The sequence below is a fragment of the Sebastes umbrosus genome, chromosome 14 (genome assembly GCF_015220745.1).
Source record: "Sebastes umbrosus isolate fSebUmb1 chromosome 14, fSebUmb1.pri, whole genome shotgun sequence".
Taxonomy (NCBI): Eukaryota; Metazoa; Chordata; class Actinopteri; order Perciformes; family Sebastidae; genus Sebastes; species Sebastes umbrosus.
The window spans coordinates 8459515-8479465 of record NC_051282.1 but is presented as its reverse complement, the minus strand read 5'-3'; the positions used below and the strand labels follow the sequence as shown (position 1 = coordinate 8479465).

General features: G+C 42.1%; 1 protein-coding gene across 3 annotated transcripts in view; it reads right to left on the bottom strand.

Moving 5' to 3' along the window:
- Nucleotides 1–7706, bottom strand: part of cacng3b (calcium channel, voltage-dependent, gamma subunit 3b) — a 30081-nt gene extending 22375 nt beyond the window's left edge. Inside the window, exons 1-3 of one of the 3 annotated variants that reach the window (XM_037793410.1) lie at nt 7488–7706; nt 7135–7401; nt 6210–7014 (exon numbers count right to left, since the gene is read on the bottom strand). In XM_037793410.1, coding sequence (XP_037649338.1) covers nt 6210–6426 — 217 coding nt within the window. In that variant the 5' untranslated portion in view covers nt 6427–7014; nt 7135–7401; nt 7488–7706. Of the gene's footprint in view, nt 1–6209 lie in introns of all 3 variants that reach the window. The other 2 variants (XM_037793408.1, XM_037793409.1) reach the window with 2 other exon arrangements.
- Between the last annotated feature and the right edge of the window lie 12245 nt (nt 7707–19951).

Sequence of the window (19951 nt, the reverse complement as noted above, 5' to 3'; positions counted from 1 at the left end):
TATATACTGGAATTTTGATTCCTGTTTAAGTTTTGACCAATTTGTTGCTGCAATAAAAAATGTTTACACCTGAATTGTCATTTCTGTTAATTTTTAAGATTTGTTTTACCAAGTTGCTGGTGTACGATTTATTATTTCAATAATAAATAACAATTCAGTGAATTTACACCTCTGTATTTATTTGTTACATTTTGTTTTATAAAGTTAGGAAAGCAATGTTTAAGTCAGGCCTGATGTTGCCTTAAACATAACAGAATGATCCCCGTCACTTCCACACAGTGAGGCATACAGCTTATGAATTAAACACAGGTATTGGATCGGTACTCGGTATCGGCCGATACCCAAAGCCCAGGTATCGATATCGGTGTCAGGACTGAAAAAGTCGGATCGATGCATCCCTAACGAATGCTTTGTTTCTCTACAGGTTAGGTTATGCTGTAATATCTTTCATATTTTTCTGGAAAAAATGTGATTTGATTATTTACTTTATGAGAATTTTATATAGATATGTGTATGTTTGTGCATATTATGCCCACTTCCTTCTCTATTTGTTTCAGACTTCTCTCTGGAAAGGCACAGAGAGACTTTGTGAATGCTTTCTTTCGTAACAATTGCAGCAAAGTTGTGCTGGTGCTTTGCAATTAATTGATGAAAGACAGTCCCAGATTTCAGGTCTGTAACAATGGTGCCAACAGACGACGGACTCAAAAACAATACTCACCGGGCGGATAGAATAAAAGGTTTTTACCAGAAAACATGGGAATTCAGTCCAAAATTAGGCAAAGGTATAAAAAAAAAAATGCTAGGCAAAGTATTAAAATACAGAAGCAAGATCTAAATCACGCTAGAAAGTCACGAACTGGCAAAGACAAAGGGGAGCAGACAGACTAAATCCACAATGAAAGGAGGGTGTTACGGGGGACAGGTGACAGCAGGGCTGATGAGGGACAGGTGAAAACAATCAGGGCGGGGCAGACAATCACAAAGGTGGGCTAAATATGGTGCCTTCAAATGGGGTCGTGTTCACGAGAAGAGTCCATATGAACGCCCCCCTCAAGTGGAAAGTTTCTGAAAGCTCCAAGTTCACGACTTGTGACGTGTTTGTTGATGTTGTCAGAAATGGCGGAGGCCATGGAAGTTAATTTTTCGGTACATAATAAGTTAATATATTGAAAGTTTAGTCGTATATTGTAATTCTTTGTAATTTTATAATATGTCTGAAGAAAATGTTGATATTCCCAACAGCCTCACCTTCACCTCTGTCATTGTGTCTTTGCATTTCCTGCATTACATTACCCACTTGCTGGCTTGCTAAATTGTTAGCCTCTGTGGCTTCTAGACAGTAACGTTAATACTGACGTTGCTTAGCAGCGGTGTTCTCACGACTTAACCACTTGAACGCCACGCATATTGTGTACATGACTTCCCATGTTGTAAACACAAGCTCACAAGTTTCATTTGAAGGCACCATAACACACAAGGGCAGGAAGTGAAGTATCTGTAACAAGAGACAAAGGTGAGTATACCAAAATAAAACAGGGAATAGTTACGGAAAACTGGAAAATAGGAAAGCATACTAAGAGGAGAGCGGGATATGACAATGTGGCAGACTTTTCAACAAATATGCCACATCCCAGGTACTTACTTTTCCTTTGGGGAACGATCAGATTGACAGTTGCCAGCCCAATCACAATTTAAAACCCACTCAATTTAATAAAAAACAGCCCAAATCATAACTTTGCCAGAAACCTGTGTAATACTGTGAAACCATTGCATGCGCAATAGAAAAAACAGCATACAAAGCTTCATATCTGCATCAAATAACCAAACAATGAGTGCAGACTGACAACCAAATATACAATTTCCAATGTCAATGTCAATGATGATGACGTCAAGGAAAGTAGGTCCTTCCTTATCCATAACAACGATTGAATACAGCTTATGTCAATCAAATATTTCTCAAATTAAATAAGTCAGTAGTATGAGTGATTGGACACAATGAATTTTGAATGAATTTACTGAATTTTGTAAATGTTTTTAACCATAAAATGTCAGCTTGTTTGGTAGTATTGTTTACAATATTTCCAAAACCCCGCCAAATGTTGACAAAAGCAGCCCAAATGGGCAGAAACCAGTCCAATCTGGCAAAACTGAGTAAGGGTCGTTTGTAGCTTTTTGCCAGGCAGCTTGAGAGAGCAGGAAGAGGCGGACTTATGTGAGCTTTCAAATAGTTGGGCAGAAAGATTGCATTCACACCTGCATTCATATCCTGATATAGATCATGTTAAGGTGTAAATGGGAACGTAAGTTATCATAGTGCACAAGAAACCTGATAACACCACAAAAAATACACATACAAGTCACGTTTAGCTCATCAATGATGTTTGTTGCCAAAGCTATCTTTATATTTTCTTTGATAAAAATAGGACGATTCTTCAGGCTTTCTTCCTCTTGACCCATATTGTCTGTGAAAGAATTGTAACATGTGCTGCATGCTTCATGCTGCACAGCTCATATGCATGACTGCTCGATACATTTACTGTAAGAACACAGCATACATGATGTTTCTCTACCCCCCCTCCATCTCTCATCCACTCACTCTCTGATGTCAGGCAGACTACAAGCCACATGTACACGAGTCAAGAGACGTCCATTTCCTGTCAGTTTATGAGGCGTTTATGAATTATAAAACCGTGACGACCCAGAAGATAAGAGAACATATTCACTTTAGTCCTGTTATTGTGTGCATGTGTGTGTGCATGAGTGAGTATATGTCCGTCGCATGTGAGCCTGTGCATGTGTGCATGCACTGACATTGTGCTGACATTGTGTTAATTTGGCGTACTGCTCCCACAGCTGTGCTTGTTTGGTGGCTTGGGAATATCCTAGAATTTGTCTATTTATTCATTCAATTACAAGTATGTGCGTGCATGTATGTGTGTGTGTGTGTGTGTGTGTGTGTGTGTATGCAAATGAGAGTGTGTGTTCAATAAAGCCTTATACCTGCACCATCTGGCCCTGTAATAGCCTTCTCTGCCCCCCAGAATGAGATGGTTATGTCTGGCTGCATCTTACACACACACATGCACAAAGACACACATACATGCTCCTACTGGAGGCAATGCATCTTTTTAACGGTAATTGAAAACAAAGTTTACTTGTCCCGAAGTCAAATCATTTACAGTGAACTATGTGTCAAGTCACGATGAAGCATCAGATAGGAAAAATTCTACATTTACAAAGAGTTTTGGCCTCACACAACCATAGACTGTATCTAAGAAGTGGACGTAGTCAACGTGACATCACACATTGGTTTGTGGACTGCCGTTTTGAAGCCTCGAGTTTGACATTTTGGCCGTCGCCATCTTGGTTTTTGGCCGTCACCATCTTGGTTTTTTGCAAACAGAAGTGACACGAGAGGGTGGAGCTAAGCACAACCGAATGCTGAATTAGACATTATTTTAGGCGACCAAAATGCTAATATTAACTTTCATGAACTGAAAACACACTGTGAAAGGGTTAAAGTTCTAAGACGAAAACATGGCCAACTCCCAGACCGGACAACGCCGTGGTAGTGACCTGTCAATCACAAGGTAGCCTCGCTCTAAAGCATACCCTGCTTTATGGTCTATTTGACTGAAATGAACATCATGCTGTATTGAAGAAGACTTGAAACTAGCGATTGAGACCATAAACTCATGTTTACAATGTTTACTGAGGTAAGAAATCAAGTGAGAAGTAGGGTCATTTTCTCATAGACTTCTATACAATCAGACTTCTTTTTGCAACCAGTGGAGTCGCCCCCTGCTGGCTGTTAAAAGAATGCAAGTTTGAGGCATCGGCTTCACTTCTCAGACCCGGAGGTTGCCCACTGGTTAAATCACAGCGTTTTTATCTGTATGTCTTAAATACACACCGTACAACTTGTAAATCTGACAGCTGGAGTTGTCTTTGTGCTGACTGATATTCTTCTCATCCAATTCCTGTTTAGAACTTATAGTATATATCTATATACGTACGTCTATGCTTGGATTCCCGTCCAAACCACAAACTGCTGATTATCCTGGAGACAAATCAATCATGTGTTTGGCATCTTTGGTTGCCTGGAACGTAGTGTACTGTTGTAGTGGACACAATGTCCTGTCAAAGTGTCAGCAGCCAATAATTTGGGACACATTAACAACTGCTACCAATCAATCTATAACTCTAATACAGTACAAAGATGGCCAGATGTCAATAAATAGCTGCTAAAAAAAAGCTTTGTTTAGAGTCATTTTAAAAATGTTTTGTTGGTTTTCATGGATTTGGCTGGAACACAAGTGATTTGACCTTTCTCTGACAGAAAAAGAGACATTTTAAAATGGAATTATGACGTCTCTGCTTCAATTGAGAGTCCACGGGGAAGGCAACAGGAAAGGTGGAAAGAGATAGAGGACGACATGCAGCCAAGGTCAAGGCCCAGGAACAAATCTATGACACACACACACCAATGTTGCATCCACAAACTTCTTCCCAAGGCGATGCACCACCACAATTCCCCACAGACACATTTACTTGTCCCTGTGCTTTCTGTCTTATCGTATGCTCACTTTGTCTTCTCATAAGGTACTAGTGTTTTCCTTCACTTTGCCAAGTTTGGAGCCTCATAAACATGCTGTAACAAAGTATTACCAATTAAAGTAAACTCAATAATGTGTAAATTCAGGAATGTGTCTCTGAAGCCAGGTGGTATCAGAGTTGCTGGGGGGAAAAAAGTGTAATTTAATGGAGCAGTTTTTTTTTGGTTTTATGATCTCACTTAAATAATTTAATGATGCAAAATAAGGACACAGACCGACAAAAATATGCCAGAGTAGAGGTTATGCAGAAGCCACCAGCCTACAGAAATGACATAACAGTAATATGACTGGCAGCAATAATTATGAACATTCTTACAGGTGAAGCTGCAAAAGAGTTTCATTGCTTCTGACTGTGGGACATGATGTCCAAAATTGCACTGATGCAGCAGGAACAAGCAACAACCAGCACACCTGTGTGATGAATGTGGAAGTAGCAGACAGACCTTGTATGGCCATCCTGACTCCAAATACATGATCAATAGTCAATAGTCAATGGAAAGAACCCAACTTCTCTTCAGAAATACAACAGGAACTCACGGTTTTCCACAACACATTATCCTCAATGGTCGCTGTGCATGTCGGTCATAGATTCTTACGGCAAGACCTGTAACTTAAACCTTAACTTCAAGGGAGACACCTGTCAATCACTCGCAAACTCTGATCAAACGGTCAAACTAGGCAGTCTCTGGTGTGTTAGCTCAGAGACGACAGGCTCCAGCTCAGCTCTGATTGGTTGTTTTCCTCCGGTCTGTGTAATCCTGCAGATTTCGCCTTTATGGGAGCACCGGAGGACACTTGAGGACACCGGAGGACACAGAGGCACATGATTTTTTTCAGATTACCTGTCTCATGCACTACTGTCAGGATATAGTGACCTTTTTTTAATCATATTTGCTCCAATTCTACCCACTGCTGCTTTAAATCAGGGTGTATTTCGCATGAATCGACTCTCAACTCTAGTGGTTCCCAAATGAACGCTGCCTAAATTTGTATTTTTTTCTCGCTCCTGCAACAACAAGATGGCTTCAAAAGAACAAATTCCTATAACAACGCTGCATGTGTGCAAGAGTCCCAGCAACAGTGTGTGCAGATCCAGGTACTTGTTGGTGGTGGTGGTGGTGGTGAGGTGGTGCAGCAGCTGACTGGCTAATAACACAGCCAGCTGTCTGTTGGTGCTTTATTTGTACCTTCAGCTATGCAGTGATGACAACAACAAGAGCACATCAATAAATATTCTATTATTCTATTTTATGATGCAGAGAAGTGAAGGATGTGAGGGTGAACTCTGGAGAAAGGAAAGGACAGGCTGAGTTTCAGGGATTATGGGATGCTGTCACACTGAACACACACCAATGTTCCTCTCTGGTGTGTTAGACAGACAGTAGGAGAGACAGGATGTGTGTGTGTGTCTGTTATGTGCACACTTGGAAAAGACAGAGAAAGACATGTTCGTGCAAACACGCACACGCACGCGCACGCACGCACACACACACACACACACACACACAGAGAGAGAGAGAGACACACAGAGAGAGAGAGACACACAGAGAGAGAGAGACAGACAGCCAGTCAGTCAGACTGATCACGTACCTTCCAGACAGCAGGTTCGCCAGAGGCCGGAGTGCGTCATCACCTCCTCGTTCTTGCGGCTCGTGTCGTTGTCGCCGCTGTTCTTCGTGCGGCAGACCCCGCGCGAGTACAGCCAGTAGTCGGTACCGACGGCGATGGTCATGAGGCTGAAGGCGGCGAACGCGCCCACCGTCGTCACGAGCATCTGGACGCCGCGGTCACACATCAGCATCTTCATATAGGCGGCTCCTTGTTCGTCTTAATCTCTGTTTTTTTTTCTCTTCTCCTCCTCTCCTCCTTTTTTTATATCCCGCGAGATTTGGAGAGAGTCAGAGTGAGGGGTTCAATTCAACACTCTCAAAAAAAAAAAAATTAAAAAAAATGAAAAATAAAGATAAAAGGAGGTGATTTTTTTTTGTTTTATTATAAGCGACAAATGAACTTGGCCGCCTCGTCCAGATGTTGAGTTGACATAGAGGCTCGTGGCAAAGGGCGGGAAGGTGGGAGGGCGGCACGTCACTTTCTCGCGCATCAAAAACCGGTTTTTACCACCACCACCCTCACATACACACACACACACGCGCACACCGGAGGTTTTTAACGACCACCGGTTGTCCCCGACTGCCCGACGCTGCTGGCCTCACTCAGTCAGTCAGTCAGTCAGAGCGGAGGAGTTATCCATCCTTCCACCTTATCCACCTCCTCTTCTTCTTCTTCTTCTTCTTTTATCTCTCCTCTTCCTCCTCCTTCCTTCTCAACTTCTTCTGCTCCCTTATTATTAATCTGTTAACCATTAACAGCCTGCGTGGTGGTGGGAGGACTCCATCTTTAAAAAAAAACACAAAAAAAAGGGAGTTTGTTTTCTGTGAACCCGTCAAAAAGGAAAAGAGGGTCTCTAATGTGTTTCTATACCCCTAAAGCAGCATCGTTGAGGCGGCTCACTCACCGCTGGATGACCGGTGAAGGATGAAGGATGTCCTCCTCCTTCTCCTCCTCCTCCTCCTCCTCCTCTCCTTTCGACAAGCTCTCTCACAGCAAAAAACAGATGAGGTTTATTGTGTGTTTCCTGCTGAGTTACTGACTGAATGGACTGCTGAATAAAGCCCATACGTCAGCTATGAAGAGAGAAGATCCGTCGTGTGTTTTCCTCTCCAGCTGTTGACTCACTGACATGTTTTTTTTTTTCCTTCCTCCTCCTCCTTCGATGTCCGAGCTAGAAACACGCAATAAATTCAGCTTTTTTCATACATTATCTGCAGTGGAGACCTTTAAGTTAAATATGCACACAAAAAAAGACACCTAGACGTGATTAATCTTCTACAAAACAGCCGTCTTCTCTCTCTCTCTCTGTGGCCGCTGAAGTTCACCCACAGCCGGCTCCGACCGACCGACCGTCCGCGTGCTGGAGCCTGGAGGACAGTCAGCTACACCTCGCCTCGGTTTGCTCCGGAGAAACGTGCCCAGTTGGTACAAATGAAAAAAAAAATGACAGCCGTCGCCTCCTCCTCCTCCTCCTCCTCCCCGTCGTCGTCCTACCTCCTCCTCTTCGTCTTCCTCCTCCTCCTCCTCCTCTCGGTCCAACCAACACAAACTAAAACTAACCGCGCGTCTCCTCAAACTCCGCCCGAGGCCGCGCCGCTCTGCTCGGATTGGACTCGCTGGGTTGACTGCGTCCTTCAGGAGCTAATGGAGGACGCGTCGCTGCCGCATGTCCCGCCCACCGCCGCACCGCCGTCAGTATAAAGGACGGCGAGGAGACAATATGTATAGTTACTTCTTATGGTAGGGACATCAGCAGAGACGCATCCAAAGTGGACTACCAGCGTCAAAGCGCAGTGGAGATAATAGGAGATAGCAATTGGTTGTAATTATTGGACTATATAGACATATCAAAATAATGTTGTTGTCAGATTTGTTCACAAAAAACACCCGCGTCTAATGCAGCTTTTAGTGTTTTTAGGTTTTAGCGCAGCGCCGCGCCTCGCCGCTTGCCGCTGTAGCGGTGTGGAGCCTCTGCCGCGTCTGGAGCGCTGTCCGCGGTGCTGAATGTTCGCCGCGGCGCCGAATGTTCGCCGCGGCGCTGAATGTTCGCCGTGTCGCTGTCCTTGGTCGAAGCGCAGCGGCAGCGGTTCTCCCTCTCTGTTTCCCTCTGTCCTCCTCCGCCTGCACGGCGCCAGCAGCCCCTGCACCGCACTGATTAGTTAAAGGAAGGAGAGAGAGAGAGAGAGAGAGAGAGAGAGAGCGAGAGAGAGAGAGAGAGAAAGCGAGAGAGAGAGAGAGAGAGAGAGAGAGATTGGCAAGCGATGCATGAAGAATCGCGCCCGGGAGAGAAGCAGAGATGCCACTTAAAGAGCCACGGACCGTTTTTAATGATTCTCCACTCCAGCGAGGCTTCCTTCCTTCCACACAAGGCGGCACACTGAGGCTTCACAGTTCACTTAACACACGGGGTGCGCGTGCACGAGGATGCACGAGTGAATGTTTGCGTGTAGCGTACTGTAGGCGCGTGTGCCTGTTTATTATGTCTCTCTCTGCTCACGTGACTCCGTTGTGTGCACATATGAACATGTGTGAGTGTCTTTGTGAGGCGGTTTGAGAGAGGGTGTGTGTGTGTGTGTGTGTGTGTGTGTGTGTGTGTGTGTGTGTGTGTGTGTGTGAGCAGATCTAACTGTTTAAAAGCTCATTGTATTGCCCGTTTAAACAGCAATGAATGAAAGCCAGTCTTCGTCACTGGAGACAAATACAAGTGATAGGATGACAGGACTGCAGGGATGAATAAATGCATGTATCCCCCTCTCTAATTGTTATTTGGATATATTTATTTACTGATAGTTTTCTTTCTTTCTTTCTTTCTCTCAGAGCATTCAGACCCCATATTCATTAATCGGTGAGAATCAATGAGTAGATGGCTCTGTAATACCCAGTGAGCATGTTCATTCTCACACACACACACACAAACACAAACACACACACACACACACACTCACATGCATGTAAACATACCCAGTGTGCATGTTTGTGTGTGAATGAACACACCCATGTGTGACCCAGGTGGACTTCTGCGTTGTGTTGGTCAGATAGTAAAGACGTCGTGATACTGGCATCTCTTTATGGTTGGCCTCTGTTTATCCTGATAAACACATAGGGGAAACAGAACCTCCATGTTATCTCTAGTGCCTGCTCCAGCTCCTACACAAACATATACAGTATACAAAACGGAAGTTAGCTTAGTCTGCCGTAACTTTAACCCTCTGAGACCCACAATAAACCAATTTTTGTCTTTTTTAGGGGGGTACAGGGGTTTATTAGGGGGAGATAGCAGGTCAGCAGTAGATGTCACATAGACGTGGTGAACATCAACACTGTGTGTCAAGTTGTTCTAGTCATAAATCAGAAATAAACATGAATTCATTAATTAGTTGATTATTTAAATTGAATTGTAAGAGTGTATAAGGGCTTTGAACGTGATGATAGAAGTATATGATGGTAATCACCATGCTCTATTATGTCTCATAAGTTGTTGCAGTAATCTTTGGGTTGATATCATTTGTTACACAGATTTGGGGCTAAATGTAACCATTTTTTACCACTCGAAAAATCGATCAAAATTATTAATAATTCCTCCAAAATACCACATTAAAACACCAAGACCTTGAGGAACACCATAGAAAAAGCCATGCTGTGATTTGGTATCAAAAACTTTTGATATTTGGAGGTTTATGCAAGAATTGCATTTTTCGGTGATTGGATGTCTGTTCTGAAAAACTGCTCAGAAGCCCCCTTATTGTCAATATACCCAGGAAGGCCATCCATCCTCTGAATGCCCTAGGTCTCTAGTTTGTGGTTATAAAGTTTCATGAGGCTGTGATTATCCTAGAGGTCACAACAGGTCATTTTATACAGTAAGGTCAAATTACAAAAATGGTCTCACTATATGAAATGGCTACTATGGGGACTAACATCATCACACATGAATACAGTTGGGCTCATTGGATCTACAAGAGTCTCAGCTTTACAGCGATACCCAATTTAAACACACAAAAATATTCAAACACACCATTTTAGAATAGGAGAAAATAACACATTTATACTGCATGCAAAAAAAAATGCATGTGATTATCATAAAGTGGGCATGTCTGTAAAGGGGAGACTCGTGGGTATCCATAGAACCCATTTTCATTCACATATCTTGAGGTCAGAGGTCAAGGGACGCCTTTGAAAATGACCATGCCAATTTTTCCTCGCCAAAATCTGACAATCCTGACAAGCTAGTATGACATGGTTGGTACCAATGGATGCATTAGGTTTTCTAGTTACTCTTAAAACAACTATTTTTAAATGTCAGTTCGTTGAAATCAATGTTTTGAAAGGTTGTGATAGACATTGTAACATAACACCCACCTCTCCCACAGGATCATTGTACAAAAGGGGAGAGGGGAAGGGGCAAAAAGGGATTTATAGTAGGGACCACAGAAGAAGAAATGGAGGAGGGGTTCTGAACTTCTTCACATCTTCTGGAGTCAAAATAAACTGTAACCAGATCAATTTTGTGTAATTATAACAACCAGAGAGTAAGATATAGAGGTACATAATGACCCTGTCACACAAGCTCATATACAAGAAACAGACATTTCTTTCTCTCTTATCGTCCGTCCTTCTGTGCATGTTTGTCAAGGTGACCAAAGACAGACGAGCGGACACTGATGCTCGACTGTTAAATGTTGGCATGTTGAGGAACTATACAGCGTGGTAGGATTAACTGTACGTTGTTGTCAATCTGCTTCTAAGTGCCATAACTGACCGATTTACTGACCGACAATCAGGCTGTAAGTGACTTAAAGATGGAGTGAGTGATGAGCTGACTGACAGAGCTGCCTGACTGTTTAGCTGATGGAAGAGCTGGTTTGTCGGACTGACTAAAAAATAAACAGAGGAGGAAACAGAAGAATTAAAGCGATCAAAACAAACAGAGAGAGAGAGAGAGAGTGAGAGAAAAGTGAGGAGCGAGAGGGAAGAAGAAGGATTACAGTTAATAATTAAATAATTGCGTGAACAGATCAACAGAGAGCAGTGACAGGTCCTATCATCCTTCTCACTTGCTCTGCCTGTGTGTGTGTGTGTGTGTGTGTGTGTGTGTGTGTGTGTGTGTGTGTGTGTGTGTCCGAGGCCCTTGCTGCCTGCGTTATCTCACAAGGAGACTCATTAACATAGAAATGACTTCAGGAAGAGAAGTACAGCGTTTCACCTCTGGTGAGAGACAGGAGGGAGGGAGGGAAGCTGGAGAAGGGAGGGAGGAGGAGGAGGAGGAGGAGGAGTGACAGCACAGGAAGAGAGGAGGGAGGAAGAGGAGAGAGGTAAGAGAGACTGTGGTAGGATTGAAATAAACACAAATTGTAGGGAGGTGGTCGAGGGCAACAAAGTTAAGGTCAGGGAAAGATGGTGGTTTGGGTTACATGTTAAAGGTGCAGTGTGTAGGTTTTGGCGGCATCTAGTGGTGTGGTTGCAGATTGCAACCAACTGAGTACCCATCCTCTCACTTCTCCCTTTCCAAGACTGCTGTACCATAGTTCTCTGACACGCTTGTGAAACTGCGGTATCGTGAGCCGCCGAGTGCAAAACGGTGTCGGAGAACTAACTAATAAGAAGAAGAAGAAGAAGAAGAAGAAGAAGAAGAAGAAGAAGAAGAAGAAGAAGAACAAAAAGAAGAAGAAGAACAAAAAGAAGAAGAAGAAGAAGAACAAAAAGAAAAAGCAGAAGAAGAAGAAGAAGAAGAATGGTTATTATAATTTTCATAAAATCAAACCGCAATTTTGATTCTATTTATGATCTGCATTTTTTCTGCAATAGCCATTCAGTCATTTACATTTAATAATATTCTCTCTATATAGCAGTTTTTGGTGTTAGTGGTGGAGTCTGCCATTCCTGCACTAGGTTCAGAATGCCTACCTAATCCTACCTATAATTCATCATAACTTCATTTCATTTCACTGATATTCATTTCAGCCTCACTGTTAACTGTTCACCTTCTTTACACCATGTCAGATCTGCATTAGATTACTGCTAAAGCACAGGAGGGGGAGGTGGAGGGCCCGACAAAGACAAACTAGGGCTGTCAAAGTTAATGTGATAATAACACGTTAACACAAATTCATTTTAACGCCACACATTTCTTTAAGGCATTAACGCAACTTGCGGGCTCAGTTTTAAAGATACTGGCATCATATGAAACTAGAGAATCTAAGGAATCCATTGGTACCAACCATGTCATGCTAACTTGTCAGGAAAGAGGCTAAATAACGCTCCAAATATGCGCTAAATTTGGCGAGGAAAAACTGCCATCTGGTCATTTTCAAAGGGGTCCCTTGACCTCTGACCTCAAGATATGTGAATGAAAATTGGTTCTATGGGTACCCACAAGTCTCCCCTTTACAGAAATGCCCACTTTATGATAATCACATGCAGTTTTAGGGCAAGTCAGAGTCAAGTCAGCTCACTGACACACTGACAGCTGTTGTTGCCTGTTGGGCTGCAGTTTGCCATGTTATGATTTGAGCATATTTTGTATGCTAGATGCAGTACCTGTGAGGGTTTCTGGACAATATCTGTCATTGTTTTGTGTTGTTAATTGATTTCCAATAATAAATATATACATACGTTTGCATAAAGCAGCATATTTGCCCGCTCCCATGTTGACAAGAGTATTACATACTTGACAAATCTTCCTTTAAGGTACATTTGGAACAGATAAAATATATGCAATTCATTTGTGATAAATTGCAATTAACTATGGACCATCATACGATTAGTCGTGATTAAATATTTTTATCGATTGACAGCCCTAACACAAACACAAGGCTTTCATCCAGGAGACCGCTGTTTGTGTCCTGTGCGTTGAGTTTTACTTTCACATTACAATCAGCTATTCATTCGTGTCCCGAGTTCACAACGTTCTGTTTCATTGTCACTTTACAAACGTAGTAGTTTAAAGCCAAACTATGTAGTTCTTTCCTAAACCTATCTAAGTGGTTCTATTGCCTAATCAATACATTTGTTACCACGGTTAGCAATGACTGCGATCATTCATCAAAGAACGAATGTTTTAAATTACAAAACATATTGTAACAACTAAATGAGATATAATGAATGTGTTTGTGTCATTTCCTGTCTGCCGGGAGTCCTTCTTTCAGTGCAGACTGCTGACAGCAACTTTCCTGAAAGATACAACTTCTATTAAAAGCCTGATTACCATTTGGCTTATAACCCTGGTGTTGCTAGGCAGCAGGGGGGGTCGTGGGCCCCCTGTGGAGAAAAGCATCATGGGAAATGCAGTTTGAAATCACTGACGTGTCTTGCCCTTTCTCTCTCTGTCTCTGTCTCTCTTTCCTCTCCTCTGCTCTCAGTTATTGGCTGTACGATGAGGATGAGGAGAAGAAGACGGGTTGGTTCTTGAAGAGAGGAGGAGGAAGAGGAGGAGGAGGAGGAGGAGGAGGAGGAGGACTGCAGGGTTTCTGCTCAGTGAGCTGGAACCTTCTCACGCCTCTGGCCACTGCTCAGAGACTGGGAGGAAGAGGAGGAGGAGGAGAAGGGGGAGGAGGAGGAGGAGGAGGAGGGCAGGCAAGACAAGAGGAAGAAATCAAAGGAAACGGAAAACCACAGAGAAATTAGAGAGTGAAAGATAAACTGTTTGGAGGAAGAGAGAGGAGGAGGAAGTGCACGATGACTGACAACACAAATATACTGCAAAGTGAGTGAGCTGCATTCACAGTGAGAGGGGGACATAAGACACACACGCAGAGATATGTGTGTTTCAAGCATTAAAGATATGAAATAATAATACAAGAACTGATTTTTGCTCTAACTGACCTGTTCATGAGTATTCATGTCTTTATATATTTGTGTGGATCACAATGTCTTTGGCTGTGCACGATATGGGTGTGTGTATGTGTGTTTATATTTATGTTTGTGTGTGTTTTACCAGATGGGAAAGACTCCAGGGCAGAGAGAGGACATATGGTGATGTGGCATGATTCTGGCGTGATGCTAATATGTCAAAACTGTGATTTATGACTTAGACGTCCACAGACACAGCCCCGGGAAATTCTCTACAAATGTGTGTGTATTGAAAGTGAGAATTGTTCAGATGTGTATCGCTTCATTTGGCAGCAGAAAAAAAAAAAATTCTGGCCAGATTTAAATTCCAAAGATTCCAATTTCATCTCCATTTTTTGAATTTTATTTTGAGCCTCTGTAGTACATAATGATGTCTGTTTGCATAAGAGAGGACACTTTGAGGAAGACACGAGGTCAGTGATCATGTGAAAGCGTTTCTAATGTGCGTGCATAATGAAAATGTGTGTAAGGGTGTTTGTATGTGTGTGTGTGTGTGTTGGACGCTGATTTGGTGAAGGGCTGACAGTTAGATTGATTGATTAAGGGAGAGAGAGGAAGTGGGGAGTGAATGAAGGGGAGACAGTGAAAGAGATGTATCTTAATTGTGAAGGCACATGTCTGATGGTGTGAAAGTGTGTCTAATATGTTTGCCTAATGAAAATGTGTGTAGGGCTGCATGAGAGAGAGAGAGAGAGAGAGAGTAAAAGAGAGAGGAAGTGTGCGAGAAAGAAAGATAGTGTGAAATAAATCCAATAAGCTCCTCCGTCATGCTCCCCTCTTGAGCGTTTTTAAGATCCACTGAATTAAATAAATAAGAGATTCTTTTGCTTTTGTCAGTTTCCCTTTTTTCATCTCTCTCTCCAGTGTGCTGCAGTGCCCTGCTGTCGTTCACTTCAGCCTCCATCTTCCCTTCATCCCTTTCTTTCCATCAGCAACAGCAGCTAGCTTCTTTGCTGGCTAGTTAACCACATAATCAGTGCAGAGCCCCTTAAACATTGCAACCATTGATAATACATCTAGTTGGCCGCTAAACCCCGCCCTCAAACAGCGATTGTCCAATCGTAGCTTAGCAACCGAAACTAGGCAAGGCCAGCCTGTTCTCATTCCCAGGGCGTCAAATACCGACGCTTTGTCACGGCGTTAGATACCGCCGCTTAAGGCACTCGGTATGAGACACATCGAGCATTCCATTAACTACAATGTAAACCCATCCACGGCAACAGTAAACACTTGTGGTGACGTAGCTTCAAGAGCGAAAAGACACACCGAGTGGGCGAGAGAGGAGGTCGATGGGTCCAACAAACACAGGGCATTCATCCAGGAGACCGCTGTTCATGTCCTGTGTGTCACGTTACAATCAGCTGTTTGTTCATGTCCCCTGTTCACAACCTTCAGTGTCATTTTCACTGTACAAACGCTGTAATTTTAAGCCCGACCATGTTGTTTTTTTCTTAAACCTAACTAAGTGGTTTTGTTTCCTGAACCTAAACAAGTGTTTTTATTTACTTGACAACATTAAGCATGTGTTTACTGTGACCGAAAATAGTGAAGCCAAGGGGTCTGACAAAGCGTCAGTATATGATGAGTTGGGACGAGAACGCCTTGGTCTAGCTCTGTATTGCTCGGTATTTGGAAGCGGTGCATTGGGCTGTAGTAAGAACGATACTGTGAGTTTGGAGGGTTGTGTCTTTTTTTGTCAACCTTTCGAAAACCAAATACCCAAGAGCAAAATAGAATGGATTAAACAAGATGTAATATGAATTGTTAGCATGTTCGGCTCACTATCTTACTACTTACAGTAGTAAACGAGCATTAATGTCAAGGCCACGTTACATAAAAACAATCAGAGTTTAGGCTAATGTTAGTGGCTCTTTACTGCTCCTCATTGATTTTGGGGAAATTTACACTCCAGCAACCCAAGCCGACGTTACCCAAGATATGTGAAGACCGCTGTTTGTGTCCAGCACGTTTAAGTTTCACTTTCGCGTTACAATCAGCTGTTCGTTTGTGTACCGTGCTCACAACGTTCACTTTCACTTTACAAACGTGGTAGTTTTAAGCCTACCATGTTGTTGTTTTTTCCTAGACCTAACTCTAGTGGTTTTATTGCCTAAACCGAAAGTGACCCCAAGGGGCATGACAAAGCGGCCGTATATGACGAATTGGGATAAGATTGCTTTGATATGTGACATATAGCTTTAGCTTCAGTCTTTTAGTAATCATGTGTCTAATGATATCATGTATGCAGCTATGAAGTGCATATTTAAGACACTGTTAGAGGGTTCTTTTGTTTTTAAATCAAGTCACCTGGAAACATTAAAAAGTCACGAAGAGACAACGTTTTCAACCAACCCATGAAGTTAATGTTAGATTAATTTGCTAGCTAGCTGCAGCTGATCAAATCTGCTAGCGACAGCTGTCAATTGAGATAGAAAAAGCGATGGTCGTCGTCAACTTGATCTGAGAAGCCTGCTTTCGTTTACCTCTGTAAGTTTTATTGTATACATGTTATTACTAAAAAATTTTAGTGCACATTTGCCATGCAAGAACAGAAAGCTTGAGTCTACATGAAGCCTGTAAGCTGTATGTGGTGTGTGTATGTGTGTATGTGTTTGACTTTGGTTTATTTGAAAAATGTCATTGTCTTCAGGGAAGGTAACTGTTCGACAGGACATAACATAATGTATTTGTACATTTCTTTGTGTGTATTATATGGAACAGATGTGTGTCAGTATGTAATACTGTGGTACTACTATGTGTATATACCAGGTGTGTAGGTAAGGGAGTACAGCGGTATATCAGCAACCCACTGTGTTCCTGCAGTATCTGTTCTCCATCTCCCGTTTCTTTTTCGTTTCCTGCATCCTCATATTTGTTTTAAATTCCATCTCTCTCCCTCCGTCCCTCTCCGACTGATCCCATACTCTCTGTGGCAGAGGATTATATTGATGTTGTCATTATGAGAAGCCTGATTATTATTATTATTATTATCACAGAGGCAGATGAAGCCAAGCATGGCCCTCTGGGATGTACATATAGAGTGTGTGTGTGTTTGTGTAAATGTGAAACAGCGATGGCAGCATGCCAATTGATAGTATGCATAATAATAAAGATTTATTCTACTTTTGCTGTCAAGCCTGCACAATGTACAACACACCATTAACAGATACCCCATTAATCTCTGCACCTCAAGTAGCACACATACAGATTTACTGTGTCTAATAAACAGGCTACCTACCGCGGCCCTGTAGGAAAATCCCAGGACATTTCTTCTCAGTTTGGTTTCTACTAAATGTGACTTGAAACTAACCGAATAATGGAACAGGAGTTTAGTGGCATAAGTACATGGATCATGGACTGCATGGGCTGTGCAGCACGCCCCCACCTGTGCTGCCTGCTCCCTAAGCCATAGATTCTAACTCGCACAAACCCCAGTCAGATAAAAGATCAATGAGTCAGGCAGACTGGACGAACATATTCAACTAAACATCCCCTCTACCACTGCACTCTCTCTGCTACTAGGGATGGAGATGGAAAGGGGGGGGGGAGGGCAGGTTAACAAGGGGGATGGCATCCCCCCTCATATCGCCTACTGCATATATAAATAAAAAATGTAATACCTATATTTTCAAAGCATTGTTTAATATATCGTTCCGCCTCAAAAACTGTTACATTTGGAAGCATGTTACAGCTTGCGATGCTACAATGACTTCCTGTTTACATAATTGATTGCTTTTGACTTAAGTCAGGGCTTAAGTTGAATGGTGAAACAAATCAGTTGTTTGACACTAGCTAGTAGGAACCATAGACTGAAGTGGAGGTAGTTTTGACTGCAATTTTGAAGCCTCGAGTTTGGCATTTTGGCCGTCGTAATCTTGGTCTTTTGCAACCAGAAGTGACACGGGAGGGTGGAGCTAAGTTCAACCGAATGCTGAATAAGACATTTTCAGGTGACCAAAATGTTACAATTAACTTTCATGAACTGAAAACACACTGTGAAAGGGTTACGGTTGTAAGACGAAAAACTCCCAGACTGGACAACGCCTTGGTAACGACCTGTCAATCACAAGGTAGCCACACCCTAAAGCATACCCTGCTTTATGGTCTATTTGACTCTAAATGGGACCATAATTTACTAAATGAACATCATGCTGTATTGAAGAAGACTTGAAACTAGTGATTGAGACCATAAACTCATGTTTACAATGTTTACTGAGGTAATAAATCAAGTGAGAAGTAGGCTCATTTTCTCATAGACTTCTATACAATCAGACTTCTTTTTGCAACCAGAGGAGTCGCCCCCTGCTGGCTGTTAGAAAGAATGCAAGTTTAAGGCACTTCTGCATTGGCTTCACTTTTCAGACCCAGAGGTTGCCCACTGGCTAAGACATTTATTAAGTTTAATGGTGCAACAAATCACTTGTTTGAAACTAGCTAGTAGGTACTAAGAATGTAGAAAGGACTTTACACACAAACTACTACTTCATAAAAAAAGCTGCTGCAACCCAATCCAGAAGTATTGTAAAGTTGTTGAAGTAACTGAGCAACATAGATATTAACTTTCATTTAGATGACAACACACCAGCGTCCACATTAGTCAGTCGATAAGCACATTTGACTAGAAACGAGACAATGTGTTCTTTCAACATGATTTATTATTCTACAGTCGAAAACATCACAATACATATTTTCTTATCAGTAAACTATCTCACAAAACACATTCTTACTCTTCTTCTGCAGTATCGTTGCTCTTCTCTGCACGTAAAAATTATCTTCAGGTTATTGATAAACTATTTGTCGCTTAGCACATAAAGTCAAAGCAGAAATAACTTCAAGAGTCAAGCATCAAATTTAAACTGTACTAATAGCTCATCAGATTTCAAGTTTAATGTCAAGTAGCCGTGGTAAGGCTACAGGTCGCGAGAGAATAAGGGAGAAATATAAAAGGGAAGCCGTATGGAACAAATCAGGGATAATGAGAGGAGGATGATAAAGAACGGGTTAGAGACAAGAGGAAGTAAGAGAATAAAAAATAAGCGGGAAATGGATCTTGAAGAGAGGAGAGGGAAATGGTGGAGGGGGGTAGAGAGAGGGGTAAAGGTCAAGAGAAAAGAAAATGAGGTTCGAAAAAGACAACGAGGAAGCTGAGTGAGAGAGGAAGAAGGAGGGGGAAAGGTCAGAAGAAAAAAATAAAATGACAGATGGAAAAGCGTGATCGAAGAAAAGGTCGGAAAGAAAGAAAGGAGTGAAGGAAGGAGGACAAGTTGGTATACTTTTAGGCCATTACTGCTCCACCCTGCCGAACCTGTATGAGTAGGTGGGTGGAAGGTTAAACAGGTATTTTTCTTTAATGTAAAAATGTATTTTTTGTTTTCTATTGCAACTCATATATATAATTTTACCCCTAAACACATAAACCTCTCTATGTATAAATGTAATTATGGAAATGGAAGACTCTTACCCCCTAAAGACCCAGAAAAATATTTATATGTACAAATGAAGCACGGCCCTCGTATAATATAATAAATAGGTAACAATGACGTGAGACGTTTATCAGAAAATTAAGCAACATATACCCTATTAATGTCTAATAAAGTACACACCAGTCCATCAATCAACACTTAATACAGGATAAATCCATATCATATGGAGCAAGATATGAAAGAGAAAGAGAGAGATCATCACATGCATGCATAGTATAATTCCTTATTATAGTCCTGATGTGGGATTTTTAACGAGTAACTGGCTGATGATTGTTGTTCACTGAGAATGGAGCGTCATGAGGGGAATTTTTTTTTTTTTATATATGTGATACTGTAAATGTGCGTCATGTTAGATCTCTCAAGTCGCTGCTGTTTGGTCAGAGGCTGTTA